General features: G+C 35.9%; 1 protein-coding gene across 9 annotated transcripts in view; it reads left to right on the plus strand.

Moving 5' to 3' along the window:
* The window catches only part of br (broad-complex core protein), a 35,683-nt gene extending 13,316 nt beyond the window's left edge, over positions 1 to 22,367 (plus strand). For 3 of the 9 annotated variants that reach the window (XM_011309357.1, XM_011309355.1, XM_011309356.1), the window contains exon 6: positions 19,618 to 22,367. In XM_011309357.1, the coding sequence (XP_011307659.1) occupies positions 19,618 to 19,964 (347 nt within the window). In that variant the 3' untranslated portion in view covers positions 19,965 to 22,367. Of the gene's footprint in view, positions 1 to 8,717; positions 11,004 to 12,422; positions 14,776 to 18,078; positions 18,355 to 19,617 lie in introns of those variants that run through there. The other 6 variants (XM_011309362.1, XM_011309360.1, XM_011309363.1 and 3 more) reach the window with 3 other exon arrangements.
* Position 22,368: the final 1 nt, after the last annotated feature.

Genomic DNA, 22,368 nt, shown 5'->3' on the forward strand with positions numbered 1-22,368 from the left:
CGTTTCCAAATCATCGAAAATCATTCATTCTATTCACATTTTTTTTTTTCAAAATCATCAAATTCACATCATTCGCATTTCACAAAACAAAAATTCATGGCAAAAATTAAATGCGTTTTTACGGAACATAAAGAACGAATAATGCCGACTTGGTGGTTACGTGACTAAAAAATTATTCGTCGAAGCATCAGAATCCAATGGAAATATAATTTGCCGTTGATTTCGACGGGCTTGATAACGAAATTGGAAATTCAAATACACCACATCGTGAATACTAATAATGGAATTGCCGCTGGGAGGTGATTAATTTCACCAAAGTTTTTGTGCTTGAATATCCCAGAGTTTGAGGAGACGTAATCCCCAGTAAATTGCGCTCCTCAATTCTCAAACAATGACCTAAAAAAAAAAACCAGGCAAGGAAAAATTACTGGAGACTTATCTAGGAGTTATCAAAATTATGAAACGACAGATTGCGAATCGTCATTGAACCACCAAGTTAGCGTTATCATCGGGTAATTGGCGATGAAACGGAACAGAAAAAAAAAATAATAAATTCATGAAAATCCGTGAGTTTGGCATCACTGTACAATTTAGACCGTGACGAAAGCGTCACCCTCGACGACGTTAGACGAGCATTCGCATTGAACTTTAGATTTTTTGTATGAATGCGGAAAGAAAGAAAAAGCGCTTCAAAAGACATTGGCAAAGGTGACGTCGTAGCGGCGGTAGCATAGGAACCTAAATTACTTTCTTCATTTTATCCTCAAAGAAAACACTCGTATCACTGAGATGTCGACGATATCCGCTGAGCTGTGAATCTCGACGGTTTCTCATTAATTTTTTTTTTACCCTCCATTTATTGATTACGATCGACAACATCGAGCAATCATTGAAATTCGTGTCGTGCTCGTACTGTTACTTTCCTACGCATATCAGCGTATTACCTCAAAAAAAAATGATTAATCTCATTTCCATATGCAAATTGACATCGAGTAGTCAATGAAACATGAAGATACAATATGTGTGAAACGTTGGGTATTTATGGCTTGACTAAGTTATGAAATATATTTTTTAAGTATAACATTGAAACCGTTAAATCAGCGGAGTTTCATATTTTATGATTTTTCCTCCGTAAAATGGCAAGAGTGTGTGATAGATATTCAATTATCATTTTATTTTTATCCCAACGTATTGTCACTTGACCCGTATAATGAATGTATTGTACATAAGTATATTATCACAAAACGCGTTATACTCTGACAACCCGGGTTTTACTGCCCTACCGGAAACACCAATTTCATATTTTGACGTTACACTATGTGGTCATGGTATACCCCGTGTTATCAGCGCGCTTGAATATCAAAAAAACATCAAAGGACAGAATCAGGGGGAAAAAACAGAGGAGAGAAAGAATCACACATTTGAAAACATCAAACATCAATAAAATCAACAGAAAAATCATGTATTCCGTTTGAAGGTGGGGAAGAGAGAGTGAATTCTGTGAGTGTCCTTCCAGAATAATCACACCTATAACCTCCATCACAAAATGGGTGGAAATAAACATAAATATAAAATGGCGGTAGGCAAATCGTCGAGACAGTGTGTAAATTCAGGTGCGTCTGGGCCGTTTTGAATTAATATTTGAACGACTGGCTTATGCTAGGTTAGTACTGGAAAAAAAAAAAAGTTATCAGGGGGCGGGAGATAAGAGAGCAGATGTTATCCAAAATATTCAAGGTCCATTCTCCTATCAAACTCAAACCACCGAAATTTACTGCTCAACAGCTCAAACTCTCTTAATTATCCCCAATTATTTTATTTCGTTAATTCTGTGCCGAAAAAGAGCGTCAGGAGGGGAGTGGGCGGGAGGGGGTGGTGGGTCAAAGAGAGTAGCTTCAGAAAAACTAAAAATATCGCATCGTGGCCTTGGATATAACACGCCAGTCACGTTCTTGCATCGTACGGTGAATTATTAGAAACATTAAACTGCGAGTCCCGACGCTCTCGTCCTACGCGCTTCATCTGAAAGAACACAACTTATTTTTTTTTCCCTTTTTTTAACTTGAATTCCTCACTATTTCTTACCGAAAATAGCGAAGATATTCTCGCTAACTACAATCTCCCATTTTTCGTCATGGGAGGATATAAAATATGGACACTTTGGCTTGACAGATGTAAGAGGAGTAAATCTTTATCGGTTCTTACTGCTTTGGCAGAGTTTCAATGGTGAAACACGCGATATTACAAGGGTCGTTGTTCTCCCTAACTGCTTCTGTCAGAATGAATCTTGAAAAATTGATGTAACGGGGATAAATTGGCGTCGACGATTGGTTAAATCTTTTTTTTTCGGCCGGAATTTTAATTGCTGTTTTATTCGAGGGGTTTTTATTTGTGAGGGTTGGGGGGGTAGTGCTCCCCCAGCTTTGTAGCATATGGAATTTGCCGAAACCATTCCAACTTGCGCAAAAATAGAGCTTGCTTCGTGTGATCCACTTGGCCGACGTTATCTGACAGAAATTAATGTACGTCTTTTTATCATTTCCCTCTCTTTCTGTTTCCCCCCCAATTTCTCCGCATTTCTTTTTGACTATTCAATTTATTCATTATTTTTTCACTTCCCCTTCAATCTTCGATACAGGAACATCTCATTCTTTTTTTTTTTTAATCGAGTTTTATTACCAGCGCGTAATGCGGTTACGCAAAAAACAATAAAGATACACATTGAGATGTGTGCTAAACGAGAAAAAAAGGGGAGAAATTATATGTGCGGGTTTAAAAGTATGTATGAGTGCTCTCGTTACGAACTGTCGGACCGGATACATTTTTCTTTGTTCCCTGGGTTAAGCTTCATAACTTCGCGCACAAACTTCTTTTTTTTTCTTCTCTTTTATTCTTTTTTTTTTTCAACAAACGCACATGGGCAATGTGTCCCTGATGCTGGGTAGAAAAATTGGCGATTTTGCCACAGTTTGCACGATGACGCATCGATGAATCCATTTCACGGCTTATGGATGTGTAGTCGATAGCAGGAAAAAAAAAAGCGAGAGGACAGGAGCAAAAGAGGGTGAGAGAATTGCACAATCCCAGTGAAATTGATAGAATATTTTTTTTCACGCAATGATATTATCGCTTTCACGTACAGGTTCTTTCACTCTTTTTCAGCGCGTTAATAGTCGAGATTAAAAGCGCGTCAAGTGGTTTATTGCGGTGAAAAAAATAAAATGAAGTTTGATACCGTAAAAAAATATTTGCCAGCACTTTTTATTTATTCGAACAATTCTCTTATCGCGGAGAAATTTTTTAGACTCGCCGAACTCATTTTTTTTTCCCAGTCGTTTTTTTTTTTGCAACACTCTTGGCTAGGAGCGAAAAATGTTGAGAAAAATGTCTCAACGCGTGTTTGTTATATTCTTGGCGGTTTTTTTTTTACACCGGAGATTTAAAGAGAGATTGTTTTTAAAAGCTTCAACTAGTCGCTCATTTCTCTTCCCATTTTTTCGCTCCGCGTATTCTCCAGTGCGGAGGAAAATTTTCTGGAAAAATTCTAATACTAGAATTTTTTCCTTGCCGTCACATTGCGCGCCTTTTCTACTGCCACGCTACAATTTTTCCAGACCATTTCTCTCTGAGGAGTTAACCTGTTGTTAATATTCGCAGTTGCTCCGTACAAAAATACATTTCTCTTGTATTTTGCATTGCCGTCTAATGCATTCCGAGAAGTAGGCCACATCTTCATGGACTACCAGATGACGAGAAAAAAATCTTCCATTTTTTGTCACGTGGAGGAAAATTAGAATAACAAAGTAGTGGACGGATAAATAATTTCCTACGCGTTGTTAAAAAATTTCTCATTTTTCATTTGAAATTTGAAATTTCAGAAATTCCATATGTCTCGTTCAATTTTTTTTCACTCTTATTTTTTAATGGTTACACTGCAAATCTCCAATCGTCGAGATCGCAGAATTGCCCGACTTTTTATTCGGTATTTACCGGGCCGATGACGTTGAATTTGCGAACGCGCGGCCTCTGTCAAGACAGTGGAGATATTCCCCAAGGTCAAGTTGTTTTAGCCACACTAAATGATTGCATTGATTACGAAAGAAAATATTGTTCGTGTCTTATGAAGCCATTGTCTTCACTTTTTTTCCTGTATTTTTTTTGCTCGGATTTTCTCCGATATTTTTCACATCGTTTACGAATTCCTGCCCCTTTGTTATCATCATTTTAAAGCAGAAACATTTGTTAACCAACTTTGCAAAAATTATATTACATGCTGATCATATACAATCTTTCCTGACCTCGGAGAACCGAAAATTCGGTTGTCATATTTCGACAGTGATCGATGTGCCTCGTGATCTTGGTTTTTTTCCATTGCTAAAAAAGTCTCTCGCAATTACCAGATTGTCATCTATATGTCTTTTTCTACATTATGAATGCAAAATTTGAAATGCAAATGTTCAGAAATTTTTGGTGATTTCGGGGTGCAGGGGAGGGATTAGAAGGCACAGAATTACCTCAAAAAATTTCTGAAAAAATTCTATTTTGCAAAAAAAAAAAAAAATAGGAATTTTGTGCGAATACCGTAGGCAAATTGATAGAGCACTGGTCGACATCTGGCGGAATATCTCCGGAGCGATATACCATGGCCCGGCAAATTTCTGCAAAATATTTGCGAATCCGAGTACACGTTGGCATGAAGCCACTCTAGCCTACCGTGACTTAAAAAAAAAAATCATTTGACTGATTTCCAAGGTCGGGATAACTCTCTTTGACCGAATAAACAGAGACACGATTTTCGTTTACTCGCTTCGTCTAAAATCGCCCAAGGACGAATGAAAGTTTGCACATGTGAAATTCTCGCGGCTTCCGCGGTTAATATGCGCAAAAATGCAATTACCAAAATAAATGTTTGAAACATTTTTTTTTAATCTCTAATATGTACTTATCGGTGACGCCCAAGTCTAGCAGCTTGTTTTCGCATTACGCTATTATCGATGATGAACTTGATTTGACCTTAAAAAATAAATGCGACTGCGCAGTGTTGAGGATAGAGAGTTAGAGTGGGAGGCATCGGGAGAAAGCTAAGCAGAAAAAAAAAGGAACATATTGAGACAATAATTTTTTATCTAATACGAGTGGGTTTATTCATCGAAGTCCATAGTACAAGCTATTTCTCTTTTTATCTTACGAAAAACCTTGAGGTATTATTGATCGAATCAATGTCAATCAGGCTTGGCACTTTTGCAGAAACCAAAGTATATGCTTCAATTTTTTCCCTCACTCGTTTCAATTGCCAATGTGTCACGTACGCGCTACTTTCCTATATGGAACATCCAAGTGGTCTCCATTTCTATAAGCCCTAACAATGCATTTTTCAATTTCCCCGAGTTATTAACAGCAATCAATAATTTATTTAATCGCTCAAAGCATATTACATGAATCATATCGATAGCACACATTGTCAGTCGGTAAATTGGGGATCTGCTGACTGATATTATCGGCAGTTAGCCTTCACCTACAATCCCAAATAAACGACACAGTTCACGAGACATTACCTATTCAGATTCACCGTTGAATGCCTCAATGACTCCATTAGTTTTTCCCTCTATTTTCATCACGAAATAATTCAATTCAATCGATTTATCGAGAACTGAATTGAAATGACAAATTCAGTAGAATTTATCGCGACGTGTCAGCCATCTCTGAAGATAGACTCCACCCGCCATTAATCCAATTCTTCATCTCAGACCATATATATATATATTTTTTATCTCGAGCCAGTTGTTTCCCCATTGAAAAGCGCGAGTTGGCCTATTGATCGTCTACACCGAGAACTGAGGAACGCGTTTAGAGTCAACATCAGTCATAATACGCTTCCAACGGGCGGGGGTTATTAAGAATAATACGCGTCGTGTCTTCACCCACCCGACCCCCCTTACCTTTTTTAGTACCCCTAGTCATTCGTCTTCCCTTTGGGGGCCCCCTTTTAGCATCGCGGGTGGGAGTTTTAGCGTGGGGTTGCGTTGCCAGGGTAACCAGCCGGGTAAAATCCCGCAAAGAACTATATCGCCACGGCGTGGCGGCTTTTCCCCCGCTGTATTGACATCCCATCTGCACAGGCGTTATACAGCCTTTTATGAGGCAGCGGATAGTGAACCATTCCCCTCTTGTCATCGGGCTCTCTGCCACTCCCTGAGATTCCTCTCATTTCGCATTTTTTTTTTGCACCCCCCATTCCCTTTCCTTGGCTTTTTTAACGTGAGAACAGCTTCACGCGTCACCTTGGCACCGGTACCAACTCTGCGGCTTCGAGTTCCAAATTCCTTTCAAATTCGTTTCAAATTCGTTTCAAATTCGTGGCATGTCAGATGACAGTCATGTGACTGCCAGTGACACGTCACACACCAAAACATAATTATAAATCCATTGATTATTATCAAACTGTATTATCCCTCTTGATTTGTTTGTATGAGAAATAAAAAAATCATTGAACTAATTGCTCGCATGCCTGAATTAGCGAGGATTGGTTTTTTGGACTCAGCCCCCTCTCCTCTTTGGTTGCAGACCGGGAGGACGGGGGCTGGCCATCAAACATCACAACAACCACGTGCGAAAGACAGCGTGATTACAATGGAGCTAATCACAGTGATACATTGCCAAGGGTTAATCAGGATTTACCAATAATCGATCTGCTCGATGACGTTAACGATCAGATTGAATTCAAAGCGGAGCCATTGTCACCGAAGATCGATGCACTCTCTTGCTTGTTGTCCGACGAGACAAGTATCACCAAGGAGTGCACTAATTTGATAAATAATTACGATTACCAACAGAGTGAGGAGGCAAGGGATACGGATCATGGAAAAAATGATCAGGATGTGAGACAGCGCAGTGGCAATTACTGCACCTTCTGTCACAAATCATTTTCACGGGCTTGGTCATTACAGAGACACCTGACTGATACACATTTTTATGTGCCCCAATCACTGGCTTGTGATCAATGCGGCAGAAGCTACAAGTCTAGAAATAGTCTTATCAGCCACAAGAGCCAGTATCATGCGAAGAAGGAGAGAAAAGATCATGAGACGAATTACTTGCATGAACTGACTTATTAAAGAATGGGGTCACTATTATCGGATGAACAAAGAGCCTCAAGTATTATGGAAGATGGAGCCCCTATTTCAATGATTAATCTTGGAAGATAATTCATTGATCAAGTTCTCGAAAACTTGAAGTATTATCTGTTCTGTCATCTTTACCAAGAACTTGTGTTCATCAAAAGACTTTTCAAGATCTGTCTCTTCTGTTTTCTACTCGCCCTCCCACCCCCTCGGCCCCCCTACCCCCTTAATTTGCGTTAAACAAACTTGTGTTATCCCCGTTGTGCTTCGCTGAGTGCAAAAATGATAGTTACTCATGTACTGTATTTATGAAATTCGCTTGATATATTGCATAACAGAATTATTTATTGTTCAAATTAAATCAATACGAATAATATTGTATGTAACGAAGAATAATGTATCAGTCATTTCTGTGTCGATGTTTGGCTGCCGACAATAAAAAAAAAACAATGCGCATTCGAAGGAGAGGGTATCGTGCGAAACTCACGTGAGAGCCACCGATTTATTTTAGTCAATTTTTTATTGAAAAATCGCAGGCATATTTATTTCGTTGTCTTCGATATCGCTAATACTCGTGTGCCGATATTACGCTTCATCGCATCAATATCATCAACAAATATCATATCTGTATATAAGTAAATTCTCTATCCACATTTATTTATTTTATTTTTAAGTTCTAAACCTCTACTTCTTGCTGTAAATAATAATGCATCAAATATATTTGGTGGAGTTCGTCTGGTGTTTTGAAATCCACTAACGATTCTCACTGCTCTCAATCGATAGCTGGATTTTTCTCCTTGGATTGCTTGCACATCTTCTATTACGTTTCAATAAATTTTACAAAAAAAATGTCAATAATTATGAAATAGTGTTCATCAATTATTAACTTGTCGGAGAAGTTGGCTCTTCAATGGCTCCATACCGAATGAATAATTCAGAAAACCGATGAGACTTCCATTTATAAAATCATCGATAATACTCGCATTTCATTCCGTATTAATGTCTGCATATGAAAATTATTGATTTATTTAAAACTCGACGTGGTACCGCGCGTCATTAATTCTTAAATATCTTCTCTCCTCTGTGTCATTTAATATCGTATCAAGATAATGGAATTTTTCATCGGATTTCTGGTAATATAAATTCGATGGTGAAAGAGCAGTAATTTTCGTGATAGAATAATCACCGAGAGTCGAATGGAGAAGAATCCAAATGTTGATTGCAAAAGCAGATTGAGTCCAGAATGGAGAAAAAAAAAACAGAGGAAAAAATCTGAAAAAAAAAAACACTTTTTTCCAAGCACGGCTTTTTGGGGTGATGGGTGTGGTAACAAGATTAAAAAATGAAAAAAAAAAAGGTCAAAAGTAAAGCACAATGAGAGAGAAGAGCAATGTAGTAGACGCGAGGCAGATGCACTTTTAAAAACCAAAGAAATGACTAGAAATCGAATAGAAATTGAGGTGTGACGTCACGAGGAGGAGAAGCCTCGGGAGAGTAAAATAGAGAGTGATGCAAAAAAGCAAAAAAAAAAATCCAAAAAAAAACCAAAATGAAAAAAAAAATCGAAAGTAACAATGTGTCTGGTTCTGCCGCCAGGTCTGTTGGCCGGCAGCAGCGCAACCGATGAGTTTCGATGTGAGCCTTGCAACAAAAACCTGACCTCACTTACGCGGTTGAAGCGGCACATACAGAACGTACACACCCGGCCGAGCAAGGAGCCAATCTGTAACATCTGCAAGAGGGTTTACTCCAGTCTCAACAGTCTGAGGAATCATAAGAGCATCTATCATCGCCAACATGGAAAGATGGAGCAGCAACGTAAGGAGGAGGAGCAACTCAAGCGTGATAGAGAATTGCAGGAGCAACTCTATGCACAGCAACAGCAACAGCATCACGATTATTCACGTATGGGCTGATGAAAAAAGAAAATGAAAATGAAAAAACTAGGGATCCTTTGAGTTTTTTTCATTGAAAAATACCGTATTAGTGCCTTTTCGGACATGAAATCTTGAATATGATTTCACTCTTTGGGAGTTGTTTTTTAGATAGGGAGTTATGGCAATTGAAAAATGTGGTGATAGAGTTTTTTCAACGATTATATGGTTGATATATGAGTTTTTACGTTTATAATAATGAAAAAGTTACCGAGATGAAACGTAATACACGCGATGAAGCATTAAATCGTTCTTTCGAGTGTATTAGAGTGAATTAATTATGTTTAATTGTAACTTGTTATGTTGCAATAGCAGTCGGCAACGAGTACAATGATGGGCATAATGGTTTTAGCAATCCAGCGAATTCTATTTTTATATTCTGTTCTTAATCCCTGAATATCAAGGGATTGAGGTTTTATGCTCTTGTCATGGAGTTGGAGATAATTATTTTTCATTTAGATCTCGACCAATGCCAGCCTCATTCCAAAGCGACTGAAACGAATTATATTTTTCGTTTACTTCTTTTTTTTTTCATAGATTGTATACTACATAATGTACCTACGTGACTGAAAGAGATACTACGATCACTGGAATTGCAGTGTCACGACAGTTTTACATTCAATCTCATGATGCATTCGATTTGTTTTGTTTTTAATAATCAATTACAGTTAATACTCTTCAATGGTCCTAGTATCACGTATCATGTCAACACGAGGCTCGATATAAATTCATTATTGTCCATTTTAGAGTCACTCTCATATTGTGCACAAAAAAAAACAAAATGTATTTTGATTAGTAATTATTTCCAATGTCATCGATCCTACAGGATTAGCTGATACTTAATTTATTCGATTATTAATATATTTTATCTGGGTTTTGTTGAGGATGCAACAAATTTATAAATTCTTCGCAAGATTTTTTATGATTTGCAAAGTTTAGAGACAAGAGATGAGGGCCAGGAAATGTATTGATGTGAGATTTCTCATCGATCGCTCGTATAAAATAATTTCTCATAGTATCTGAGACTCGCTCTGTGTACCTTTCTCACTTCAGCCAAACTGTCCACACACATTTCTCCGCGTCAGAGTAAACTCGGATTTTTCCAACACCCAAATAAGAGGAGGAAAAAATAATCAATTTTCCTCCCGTCGTAAATATGATATTTCTAAAGCACTGTCGCTTATATTTATTTATCTCTCTGAGAGCCGCTCAAATATTTATTATCCGAAAAAATTGTTTCCCTTTTTATCGTGATAGTTGTGGGTCTTCTATCATTTTATTCGGTGCGCGCGCATTTTTTTATTTGTCTCTTTCACTCTTTAACATGCATAATGCATTTGTTTTATTCGCGGAGGCTAACGTTCGCGTGCCACGATTTTACAGTGATTGTTATTTATATTTGTCCATTATTATTATTATTTTTGAGAAAGGTAAATTGTGATAGGCGATCGTTTTCATGAGATACTTGAAATCTTGTCTTGAGAATGATAATAATAAAAAATACAAAACAACAAAATGTAGAATTACAATTTCCTTCGACGAGATGTCTTATCCTGATAGTATAAATCACCCCGGTACCATTCTCGGACGATTTATATATATATATGTGTGTATATATATATTTATCGTCGAAAAAATCGTCTGGATCCGTTTATATGCAGTCGCAGTGCGAATGCAGTTTATAAAGATTAAGTGTAAATTATTACTTTTTCCTTATTTTCTTGTTTGTTCAAAAGAAAAGTAGTACAGATTATGAAATAGAGTACATATACGTCTTCGTTTTCACCACCCGCCGTGTAAATAGAATACTTTTTATACCTGAGTTGTAAGACATAATATATTTTTCATCGAATAATTAATATAAGAAGAGATGAATTTAATGAGGATGAGAAATTCCTCGTATTTTGTTTTGGTGGGTTCAGGGTAATTGCATTATTTCCATTGTATTCACGCACGTTGGTTGTCATTATTTATGAATAAACATTTTGTTCCTTTCGTAATTACCATATTTTTCATTTGCCTCACCGAGGTGTGAGACTTTCTTTTGAATTTCTACCTCAATCATGTTTTGTCATCTGAATATTATTGTTTTATCATTATTGCACTCAATCATAGTATTAGAGCGTTGTCAAGATAAGTCTGCGTGTTTAAAGATCTTCAGATAATTACGTTTAAGTTTTCCTCGTTAGACTCGTCCACGACATTGAGACATTGAGAATGGTATGTTGAAAGAAAACTTCATTATTCATATTTGAGGTTTTTGATAAAGTGCTTTGCCATTGGCCAGGTGCCACTCGGCCATTACTAATTTTATACTGAAAAGTCCGTTTTGCCTGGATTACTCGAGACTTTATTCGATATCTGAGAAAATTAATTGCATTCATTAATGAACCATCAATTAATATTATGAATAAAATAATAAATTGCAGCATAAAGTACAGATTCTCTTCAGATTTCGATGAATCTCGACTAATCCACGAGCGGAGTGAATAAAATCATCAAGTGTCACATTAATATCCCCCATTTATTGACGAGAAACCTCGAGTGTGATTGGTTATCGCTGACACAAGTCACATTACCATGTTCAATGACAAACCAGAGCCCCCCGAGCCTTTTCTTTTATTTTCTAAAAAAAAAAATGAGTTAGTAATAGTCAGCACATCTGATAAACGAACGCTACCGCTTCGAGTGTCAGCTGAGCCGATGTCACCCAAATAATTTCATTGAAAATAACGATTAAAAAAAAATTAATTATGAAGTAGTAGCGCAACTTGCCTCCAATGAAAGTAGGAAATGTAAAGAGAGATTGTATAATTCCCAATGGAACCCAATGAACTCATGAATTAAAATCCCCCGAAAAATCAAAAAATCCTGAAAATCCCAATTGTCCACCTCTTTACCGCCCTACCCCAAGAGACCTGTATAGAAATTACTAGTATCGTTACTAATGTGTCCACAATATTAATGGCAGTCGTATCTTTGTTCTTGTTTGTTCCCGGTCCCGCTCGCTCGGCTATACGTGCTCTGGTTCGTCATTGTTCTGTGTGTACCTACTACTACCTTCACGAACGGATTTACGCTGGGGGTCCATCCACACTTGGCTCTCTATCTGTGTGTACCACCTCCTCCACGTCAATTGGTTCGTAAACGGATATATTTTTTTTTTTGATTTTTCTAATTGGGATCAATGTTAACGGTGCTTGGTTCATTGTTTAACTGCTTGTCAATGATGCAACAAACGATTATATTATGACAATGACGATGTGTACCTCGTCAAATCAATGATTTGGTGAAAAATATGATGAATTGATGACAATGGAATGATCAATGGAATAAATGATGGATATGTTGAATTGGAAATGCGAAGGCCCACCGTCAGCGATTCTCGCGATGCGTTTGTCCCATCCGATTCACAACAGCCTACTGCCACCAGGAATATGTTACACATGTGACGTTTGCGGAAAGACATTGTCAACAAAGCTAACGCTAAAGCGTCACAAAGAGCAACAACACTTTCAGCCCCTCAACAGCGCACTGTGCGTCATGTGTAACAAAGTGTTCCGAACCCTCAACAGTCTCAACAATCATAAGAGCATTTATCATCGTAGGCAAAAATAGAGTTTGCCAATGGGGCGGCGGGAGTACACGAGACGTCGATCGTGAAACGAAATGAAATTAAAATTGTAAACAAGTTGAAAAGGGAGACCAAGAGATGCGATGAGAGGTGGATGATTGAGCCAAATCCGAGACGTGAGCAAGGAATGAATCTATATGAGATTTTAATGAAGTGCTTCCACGACTGTTGACGAGTTTCAATGGATAATGCCAATGAATTTACCACCAGTAAAGATTCACTACTCTTCATCATCGAAGTTGCCAAAAAAAAAATGATTACAGTTTTATCGACTGACACACATTCCTTTGCCCCGTGATTGAGAGAGATTTTTGAGATATTAAAAATAGAGTGTCGTTGTGACGCTTGCGTTTGTAATGTAGTATATCGACGTGGTTCCGATGCGGCTTTACGCGAATCTGTTAGATAGGATTTGTTGAACGGTAAAGAAAATGAGAAAGAAATAGTAACTTCCAGGCGTCGGTGACGCCATCGTCCAGCATTTAAATTTAGGAAGAGACATAAAAATGTTGAAAAAAAAAGACTGTGTCCGATGGAGAAATTGATGACCTACAAGACTCGAGATTTTTAATTGTTCCCATAACTTAAAGTATAGAAAATTAAAACGAAAATTAAAGAAAAACGAAACGTGAAGTGCATTAGTCGGCCCAATTGCCGGGGGTTGGAGTTGAAATTTTTCGCGATAAACTTCACAATTCATGAATTATTCGAGATGCAATGATATAATATATATTTTATTTTAATATATTCCATTCCAATGCGCAAGAGTGTATGCTTTAAAAGAAAACAACGGGGTACCTTTTTTCGTACAAGCGAGGTTAATATTTGTTTGCCTTCTTTGCGTCCCGAGGGGCTTTACGTAAAGTACCTTAAATCCCTCTACTAATGTTTTATACGAAAACTTCCCAAATTTTAATTTTAATAATACGAAATTAGAGTTACGTGTTGTTACTGCGCCGCCCAAATATTTTCAAACTTCAACAGGATGGAATTTAATGCTATTACCGAAATGGTGAAACGTTATAGTCAGACAAAAACTTTTTTTCCAATTTAATTATTCGAGCCTTGATTGAAAGTTTTTATTTTGTTAACAATTTTGAAGATTCAAGCGTTAATTTTATCAGTCCAACAGGCGTAATTAATTTTAGTTGATATAAAAATAATTAGGTATTGACTCGACACGTTTCACCTGTCGGTAAAAATATTGAAATAGCGAATTAAACGTGAAACAAATCATACAGCAGCTGATTGAATAAACAAGACCTCCCTGAAAGCAGAGGGAAGAAAAAGAACCGAATGAAATAGCCGCAGAGTACATATAGTCGAACATTATATATTTTAGTAGAACATTTCATAAGAAAACAAATATATATTCTTCAAAGCCTTCTTGATGGATTCCCTCAGCTCAGTCGCACAATTCGATTTATCTTAGAATATATCCACCATCTCCGTAGACAACTGTCAACCCATCTGTCCCATAAGTTGATAAATTAATTCACGAAGAATTAAATAGACATCAATCAAGGAAGCTTTGATCAAACCGGAAGGCTAAAACATTGAAACAAGCCTAGACTAAACGGTCTTATCGACTAATCTTAGTGAGTTTGATGTGACAGACCCCACGCAAAACCAATACAAATCCCATATGATATATATTATATTTTACAGCAGGAAACACATTAAAAATATTTGTGCATGAATATATCTTCAATCTACACTTTTAATTACACGAGAGAAAAAATGAAGTGAATGATTCACCTGTACCACTTACAAAACCGTATGAAACACCTTTATTTAATTGAATAGATAAATGAAAAAGTACGATAGGTTAATTTTAAGTTTATGTCAGATTGAATTCAGTGAGGGAGGGAGGGAAATGATGGAAAAAAATAATAATTAAAGAGATGAAAAACATTGAAATGTTTTAAGACCACTCGGGAGCGGAAAAATGGAGAATGAAGCTTTAAATTAACGAGAATTACTGAAATATACAGTTTTATAGTAGTCAAGGCAGAAAGAACTGATATTGATAATATTTAACGTAGGATTTATTTGCGAGATGAAAAAACAATTGACAAAAAAAAAAGGTAATAAATTGACACTTGTGACTACTGTAAAAATGGCCAAATACGCGGATTAATTGTTGACCCGCAGCGAGTGTGGGACGGCATTTTATTGAGAATAATAAATTATTAATGAAAGAAGGAAAATGATAAAAGAAACAAAAAGTTGAATTTAATATAAATTGATTGAATATTTAATTGCATATTGAATATATATTCGTAGAGAGTTATTTGAATTCTTTATTATTATTTTTTTTTCTCCTCTTTTCTCATTTATTCTCGTTATGATTATTATTATTTTTTTTTTGTGTGAGAACTGATATCACGAGCCGCGTTTAAAACATTTAAAGGGAGAATTATACATCGTTAATTGCCATTTCCGAGCTTCCGGTTTGCATTTAAATCGTTGACCATAGAATTATCTCGCGCCAGAGAGAGAAAGATAGGAAATTTATTCTTTATTAGTGTAATAAGGCCCTCAGTAACAAATAACGTTGAAAATGTTATTGTTATGTGAAAATTTGCAAAAAAAAAGACTGAATCAGGAATTGAATGTTGAAACTGGTGCGAGAGAAGCGAACGAAATAGAGAGAAGACAAATTCTATGTGACACTTTATTTAATTACGTGTCCCCGACTGAATTGGATGAAATCATCTTGTTTTTCCTAAAATTAGTCGACTTTTTTTTTGTTTTATTGGACTGATTTTTTTTTTACATTTGACTGATGTTACCAAACTGTTGATTTGAAAAGGTACCTAATGATTAAGTTAAAAACGGTAAAATTTATAAGCACTGAAAATGCGGCATTTAGCCCGTGCAATTTTATTCGAGAAAAACTTGAGATTATAGAATGAAGCTGATGAAAAATGAAGGATGAAACTGAATTGAAAAGGCCTGCGAGAAAATCGACACCGTGACACACGAACTAATTATCAATTAATAGAATTTCCAGGAGGAAAAAAAAAACGAGCGAACCCAGTACGAACTGAATCACGTGATTATTTTTTCTTTTCGCTCCTCATTTCCGATGAGACAAATGGTCAAGGGTCATAAACACATACACACCGCTTTATTATTTTTTTTATTCACTTAATAATCCATAAACTATGTAATAGTAATAATAGATATACAGGCAAACATGAAAGAAAATACAAACGATAATTGCACAATTTTTTTTACTACTTTTCACAATAGCTTAAAATACTATACAATATAGATTTCGCTTTTCTTAGTAATGTTACTTGTCCCTCCGTTAAAAAAATTGTCGAGAAAAAGAATAAATGGAAAATTTATTGAGCAGACGATGGAACGTTAGTACCTGCGCGATACGAAAGATTTATTCATTATACGGAATTGATATTGAAAAAAAAAAAATACCATTGATTTCAAGACGAATGATGATTATTCGTGGGAAAGTAACGAGAGCACGAGGAATAACAGATTACCCGAGAGAGAAAAAGAAACGAAATTCTAACAAATCAAATAAAAAATTTCGTTCACTCGCGCAAAGAACATGTGTAACTGAAAAACAATATGGTTACGTTATCTTGCTTACTTATTATTTTGTTATCTGCCAAGGTGTTCTGGTTTATAGTATATATTTATTATTGATTATTATCATTTATAAGCTATGTCAAATGCATTTTAATATATTTTCATTTTTTATATAATGCAGAAAATGTACTGTTTGGTTTAATAATTCCGTTGTTTTTATTCTTTCGTTTTTACGATCCGAAATGAAAAAGAAAAAAAAAACCTGTCACATCCTCTTGCCATAAACTGGATAAATCGTATGAAACCCTAAAAAATAAATAAAAACAATCACGAATTTTACAAAAGAGATATTTTCAGCCGCAATATTGAAAAGGTAAGTTTGCCTTAATTGTACCAACCGGTATCATTGTCAATGTCTTTTGTCCCCGCAACACCAGCCATAAACTCCTAACGATACACACTGTGTCATTAAACTTGCGTCTTTTCAATTAAAAACAAGAAAGAGAACATATTCAACAAAAAAAATAATGAAAGCAAGCGGTCATCACAGTGCAATAGCGAAGAATGTTTTCTTCGCCTCACAAAAAAACTGTAGTTTGTGTGTTTTTAATGATCATGCTATATACATCACATTGAACAGCGAAGATACCTTCTCCTCCTCAATACTATCAGCTGCATATAATTATTTACCTCCCATTGAAAAAAAAAAAAATTACATATCTCTTAAACGTAGTATTTCATATGAATAATGAAAGAAATTTTCCGTGTAAGATCCCAGACATTAATAGCATTAAAAAGCGATACATGCTGTTAAAACTCGAGTTGCATGCTTTAAGTGTTACCCCGAATGCTCAGTGTTTATCCTGTCTTTTGTCAGGCCTCTCTCTCTCTCTCTCTCCACCATTTTTCCAAAAACCGTAAAAAATAATTATTTATTTCTCCTAACGACACATACCCATATCATCCATGTTATCGCATTATTTAATATTATTTTTCATTTACGTTCATCAACACAATGTACATTTTTTTTTGTTCCCCGTACTTTTATTGAGTTCAAATATATCCACAGCATCCCTTCCCTCGCTGTTACTCTCATCCTCCTTCTACCTTCTATCCATCCCCTATACACTGCCAACTGCAGTTTCTTTTGCCTGAAGTTTAATGAGACACAACTCTTGGGAAATTGGATAAAGAGCAATTTTCAAATGAAAATAAATGGTTTTCGCCTGGCCCTCTCAACAACCCCCACAGTTATATATTTTTTTATCTCCACCCCTCGTAATATCTTCGAGTTTGAATTTATAATATTGTATTCGAGAAATACGATGGATGAGTTCTTCATCTCGCCATTTTCACTAGGTAATTCAATTTGAATAAATGAGGCGTCCCCACTCATTGAAAGCACTTTTAGACGAGACAACTTTCAACTCGATTTTATTTTCCTCTCATTTTTTCTCCACCTCCCCCTCTTTCAAATTTTTTTTACTTCCATTTTAAGTTCTTCTTCGTTTTTACAAAGTCATGTATTTTCAATCTACTCTGAATGTAACTTGAGGATGAGAGAATATTTTTAGAGATGAGGGGCGAGCGACAGGTAGAGGAGGGGAGGGTAAGCGAATAATGAAGGCAATGATAACACATTTATCAAGAAATATAGGATAAATGGGATATCAGCGAAAAAATAAAATTGAGACGAATCTCATGATTGGAAATTGGAAAAGGAAAAAAGAAAATGGAAAGAAAAAAAAAAGGGGAAAAATGAGAAATGTGTCAGACTGTGGTGGTAGGTAAGTGTGGGGTGGCTGCATGAGGTGCATTGTTGTTGTTTCAGTGCTCGCCTCCATGCCAGGGCTGACCTTGAATTCGCTGAATACACCATCTCCAAAGAAGCTGTTTACTTGTCAATTGTGTGGCAAGGTGCTATGCAGCAAAGCATCCCTAAAACGTCACGTGGCGGACAAGCATGCCGAACGACAGGAGGAGTACAGATGCGTCATCTGCGAACGGGTTTACTGCTCACGTAACTCCCTGATGACACATATCTATACCTATCATAAGAGCAGACCTGGCGACATTGACATTAAGTTCTTTTGAAGGTTTAGATAAGGTAGGGTCCAAGTCCAAAAAAAAGAACGAATCAAATAACAAAAAAGAATTAATCGGTCTTGATTATATGCTCTCTAAGTTTAAATATATATTTTTTACTCCTCATTTGCTTTTGATTTATGTTTTTTTTTTCTTTCAATATTATTATTTAAATTCTCTACTTCTCTCACTCTGTCTCTCTCTCTCTCTTCGCAGAAAATTGCATGCTCGACTAACTCTCTCGGATCCAACACAATTTCTGATGATTTACTGTATTTTATTTGCTAGTTCTCCCAGCCTCCCGTTTTGTTACACAAAAAATTCATCCCACTTTTCCCAACTGGATTTGGCCTCATTTTTTGATGCATGAATGGGTTATTGAAATGAAAATTTTCACCGAAGTAAATTTGTCTATCTGAATGTAGATGAATTATTCAAGATGACTTGAATGACGTCTGAACTGAAATTTCTCTCACGGGTGGAAGAAAACTTTCCGATTGTTATTTATACGACTGTGATGGAAATCGATTACTTTTACAACTGTAATAGAATGAATTGGATTGGTAACAACGATGACACTATTAGGCTCTATTAACGGAAACAATGTTTCAGGCAACCCACCCTCAATACTAACCCAACATATCCCAAAACTGCCTTATTAATTTCACACGTCTGTATTTTTTTCATTTATTGCTACCTCTTTATTTCCTCCCTTAGTCATCATTTGGATAATCTTTTTTTTTTTTATTCATCATTGCTTTTGATGTTCGATGTTGTCTGTGCACGCCTCGTGAACACGCAGTCACGCATTAAATATACCTTTCAGCACGCGCTGGGTATCACCTCATCGGGATAATCGAGTGTAAAAAATCAGTTTGTACTCTTTTTTTTTTCAAGTAATATATATTTTACATTCAATGCGCAGTCGTGCATAACGAAAATCAACAGGGACCAAATAATTGCATGACTTCTTTCTCACCTGTTCGCTCTACCCCTCTATTATCGAAAATATTTATTTAATATTCTTTATTTATTCCAAATATCTCCGATGCATGTCTAATAAATACATTATTTAATTATTCACTTTCGTTACTAGCGTTTGACATTATTTGAAAATCAGTCAATGTTCAGACAATTTCGCGTAATTAGTGGGTAATTAGTGGGTTCTCTGAGGAAAGTGAATGAATAACAAATGAATTGATTGATGTCTCGGGAAGAATGGAAGGGGAATTGATGAAAAATAATAATCAAGGGTGTTAATTTAGTGGTGGTATTGAATTTACAGGTACGGGCAATGGGATGCATCCACCAACGACGCCTCCCGCTGCCGTGTACCGGATGCCACCGCCAACTGCGGGCGGTATAAATGAACCACAGGAGTGTCCCTACTGTCGTCGTACATTCTCCTGTTATTATTCATTGAAACGTCACTTTCAGGATAAACACGAGCAGTCCGATACATTATACGTGTGTGAATTTTGTAATCGTCGCTATCGTACTAAAAATTCACTAACAACGCACAAGAGTCTTCAGCATCGTGGCTCAAGTGGTATGCTTAAGAGACTACTCAAAACATCAGCTATAAAAAATGTATTAGCACACCATACGCAGATACAGCATCAGCCACAATGAAAATTGTGGAGTTATGCGCACAATGGCTATCCCCATGTGTATTATCGTAATTATAATAATGATCATTGTCTTTAGAGGGATGGAAACGAATTATGTTGATGGAATCGTAGGTTTTAATTACCACTTCTGCTCTGTCGTTTTAATAAACAATGGGAATTGTTGGGTTTTTTATTTTATACGGCATTGGGAAGTGTGTGGATCGGATGAGTTGGAATGTTGTTTAATTCGACAGGAATTCACGTACGAATATATTTCAATGCTCCAGTTATTAGCGTCAAATTGCCCGCTGAAAATTCGATTTTAATCTTAATTATTGTTTTTTAATTTTTAATTTCTTATTCGTCAAGACTGCACTTAATCCAAAGAATAAAACAATGGACGAATTGACTGAAAAATTTTATCGAAAAAAACAAGGAAAAATGTGAAATTCGAAGAGCTTAACCAAAATGCCAATTCGATCGGATACATTCCATTGAGATTATTGAATTTTGTTTTGTTTTCTGTTAAATTAATTTTTTTGTCAAAAAGTTTCCACCGATCGGGTGAAATCGGAGTAGTGAAATTATTATCGACTGATTGGCCATTGGAAATTAAATAATTCTTATGATTTAGAGGAGAGCATTAATGTGCATGCGATGAGAAATTCGGACGCGTGGGTAGTGAAAAAATTTTCACGGCGTAGACAGAAAAGTCAGTGAAGTGCTGAAGCACTCGATGGATGCAACTCAATTCAATGAGAGAATTTTTCAATTAAAAAAAAAACTGTAAACGTAATTTTGTCGCCGTACTATTTGTGTCTATAGATGTACAATAATAGCAGAACGTGCGACAAATTATAGAAAAAAAAAAATACAATGATGAAATCCTTAAGGAGTGCACATATGTTAATAATGATTAAGTCAAGAGAATTTGTTTCTTTCTTTTCGGGGGGTAATACAATTAATGTCTTAGGCCTAAGTAAAATTCAATTACGAAATCTGATGTGCTCAAATTCCATAAAGGAGAGAAGTCTTTAGAGGGAGGAGAAATAATTGAGTGGACAGCAGGTAGAGAGAAAAATGGATATAGAAAAGAAAAGGTAAATGAGATAAAAAAAAATAGTGTGAATTCTACGGGCTTTGAAACTTGTATAGGTCCATCACGCGCGCAAATTAACAGACTATATTTTTAACTCTTTAAAAGTAATATTTTGAACTGTGTACATAAACATATAAATTATATATTATATTCGTACTGGTAATGATTAATAATATTTCCATGTTCAGATTTTGTAAACGATGATTAGACAAAATGATGAGAATTACATAGCACTACACTGCAGACAGTTTCGTGTACGACATCAGGACAGATTATAGTGATCGGGGAATATATCAGAATGAATATGATTATGTCATATTGCAATGCATATCATCTCTTCTTGTAGCCGAATATATATATATTTTTTTTTGGTCTTTTGTTGAAATGGAATTTGTTTATTTCAGGGTGTGTCCTGGTGTCGTTACAATTATTTGGCAAGCAGAACAGTGGAAACTGTCGGGTCTTCTCCATTTTTTCGGAATAACTTTCCGTTGGAAATTGTGCAATATCTGTCTGAGATTGGAGGGAAAAAATGGGAGTCTATTTCGGTAGTGAAGTGCGAGAATAAATTCCACCTGCCAAAATTCATTCCGAATAATTTTTTCATAGATTTTTATTTCACGCGTGCCTTCTGCTGTTCTGCTTACCCCTTGCACACAAATTTCCGTACTAAAAACGTAATAGTACAAGAAAATTAAATCACCCTAAAAGTTGTTCATGATCGCAACAAATTCAGGTCTGAAACTCAGAGATGAACGGAAAGAGAAATTGATGTTTTATTCGATTTGAGAAAAACAAAAAAATACGCCATTATTCATTAACGAGCAAGTACAAATTATTAAGAAAAAAAAAAGAGCAGCTACATCTATGTTAGATCCCATAGTGTTGAGCGATGAAAAATTGAATTTATCGAATTTTTTCCTTTGAATATAAATGGAAAACGATTTTTTAACATATCCACCGATTCACGAAGTATACCATTAAAAAAATTATACGATTTAATAATAAGTCTCCTGAGAGATGGAGTTGATAGAAAATTTGTGTCAAAAGATGGTGAATTTTCATTTCGTTTTAAATTTATATAAATTTTAAGTATTAAATTGAAAAATTTGTAATGAGTGGTCCTTCATAATGTGGAGAGTAAATGAAAATTGTAACGGATACCAAAATTGATTTTCGTACTTGGGGAAAAATGGAAAATTTGTCGGGAGAATTTGGCTAGTCATTATTGCAACCTTCCACAATAGCTGTGATAAAGGAAGGGAAGGTGTAGAAAAGATCGATCAATTAGTCCACATTATAATTACACTCATTACAAGACGATCCA

Source organism: Fopius arisanus, unplaced genomic scaffold (assembly GCF_000806365.1).
Source record: "Fopius arisanus strain USDA-PBARC FA_bdor unplaced genomic scaffold, ASM80636v1 scaffold00066, whole genome shotgun sequence".
Classification (NCBI taxonomy): Eukaryota; Metazoa; Arthropoda; class Insecta; order Hymenoptera; family Braconidae; genus Fopius; species Fopius arisanus.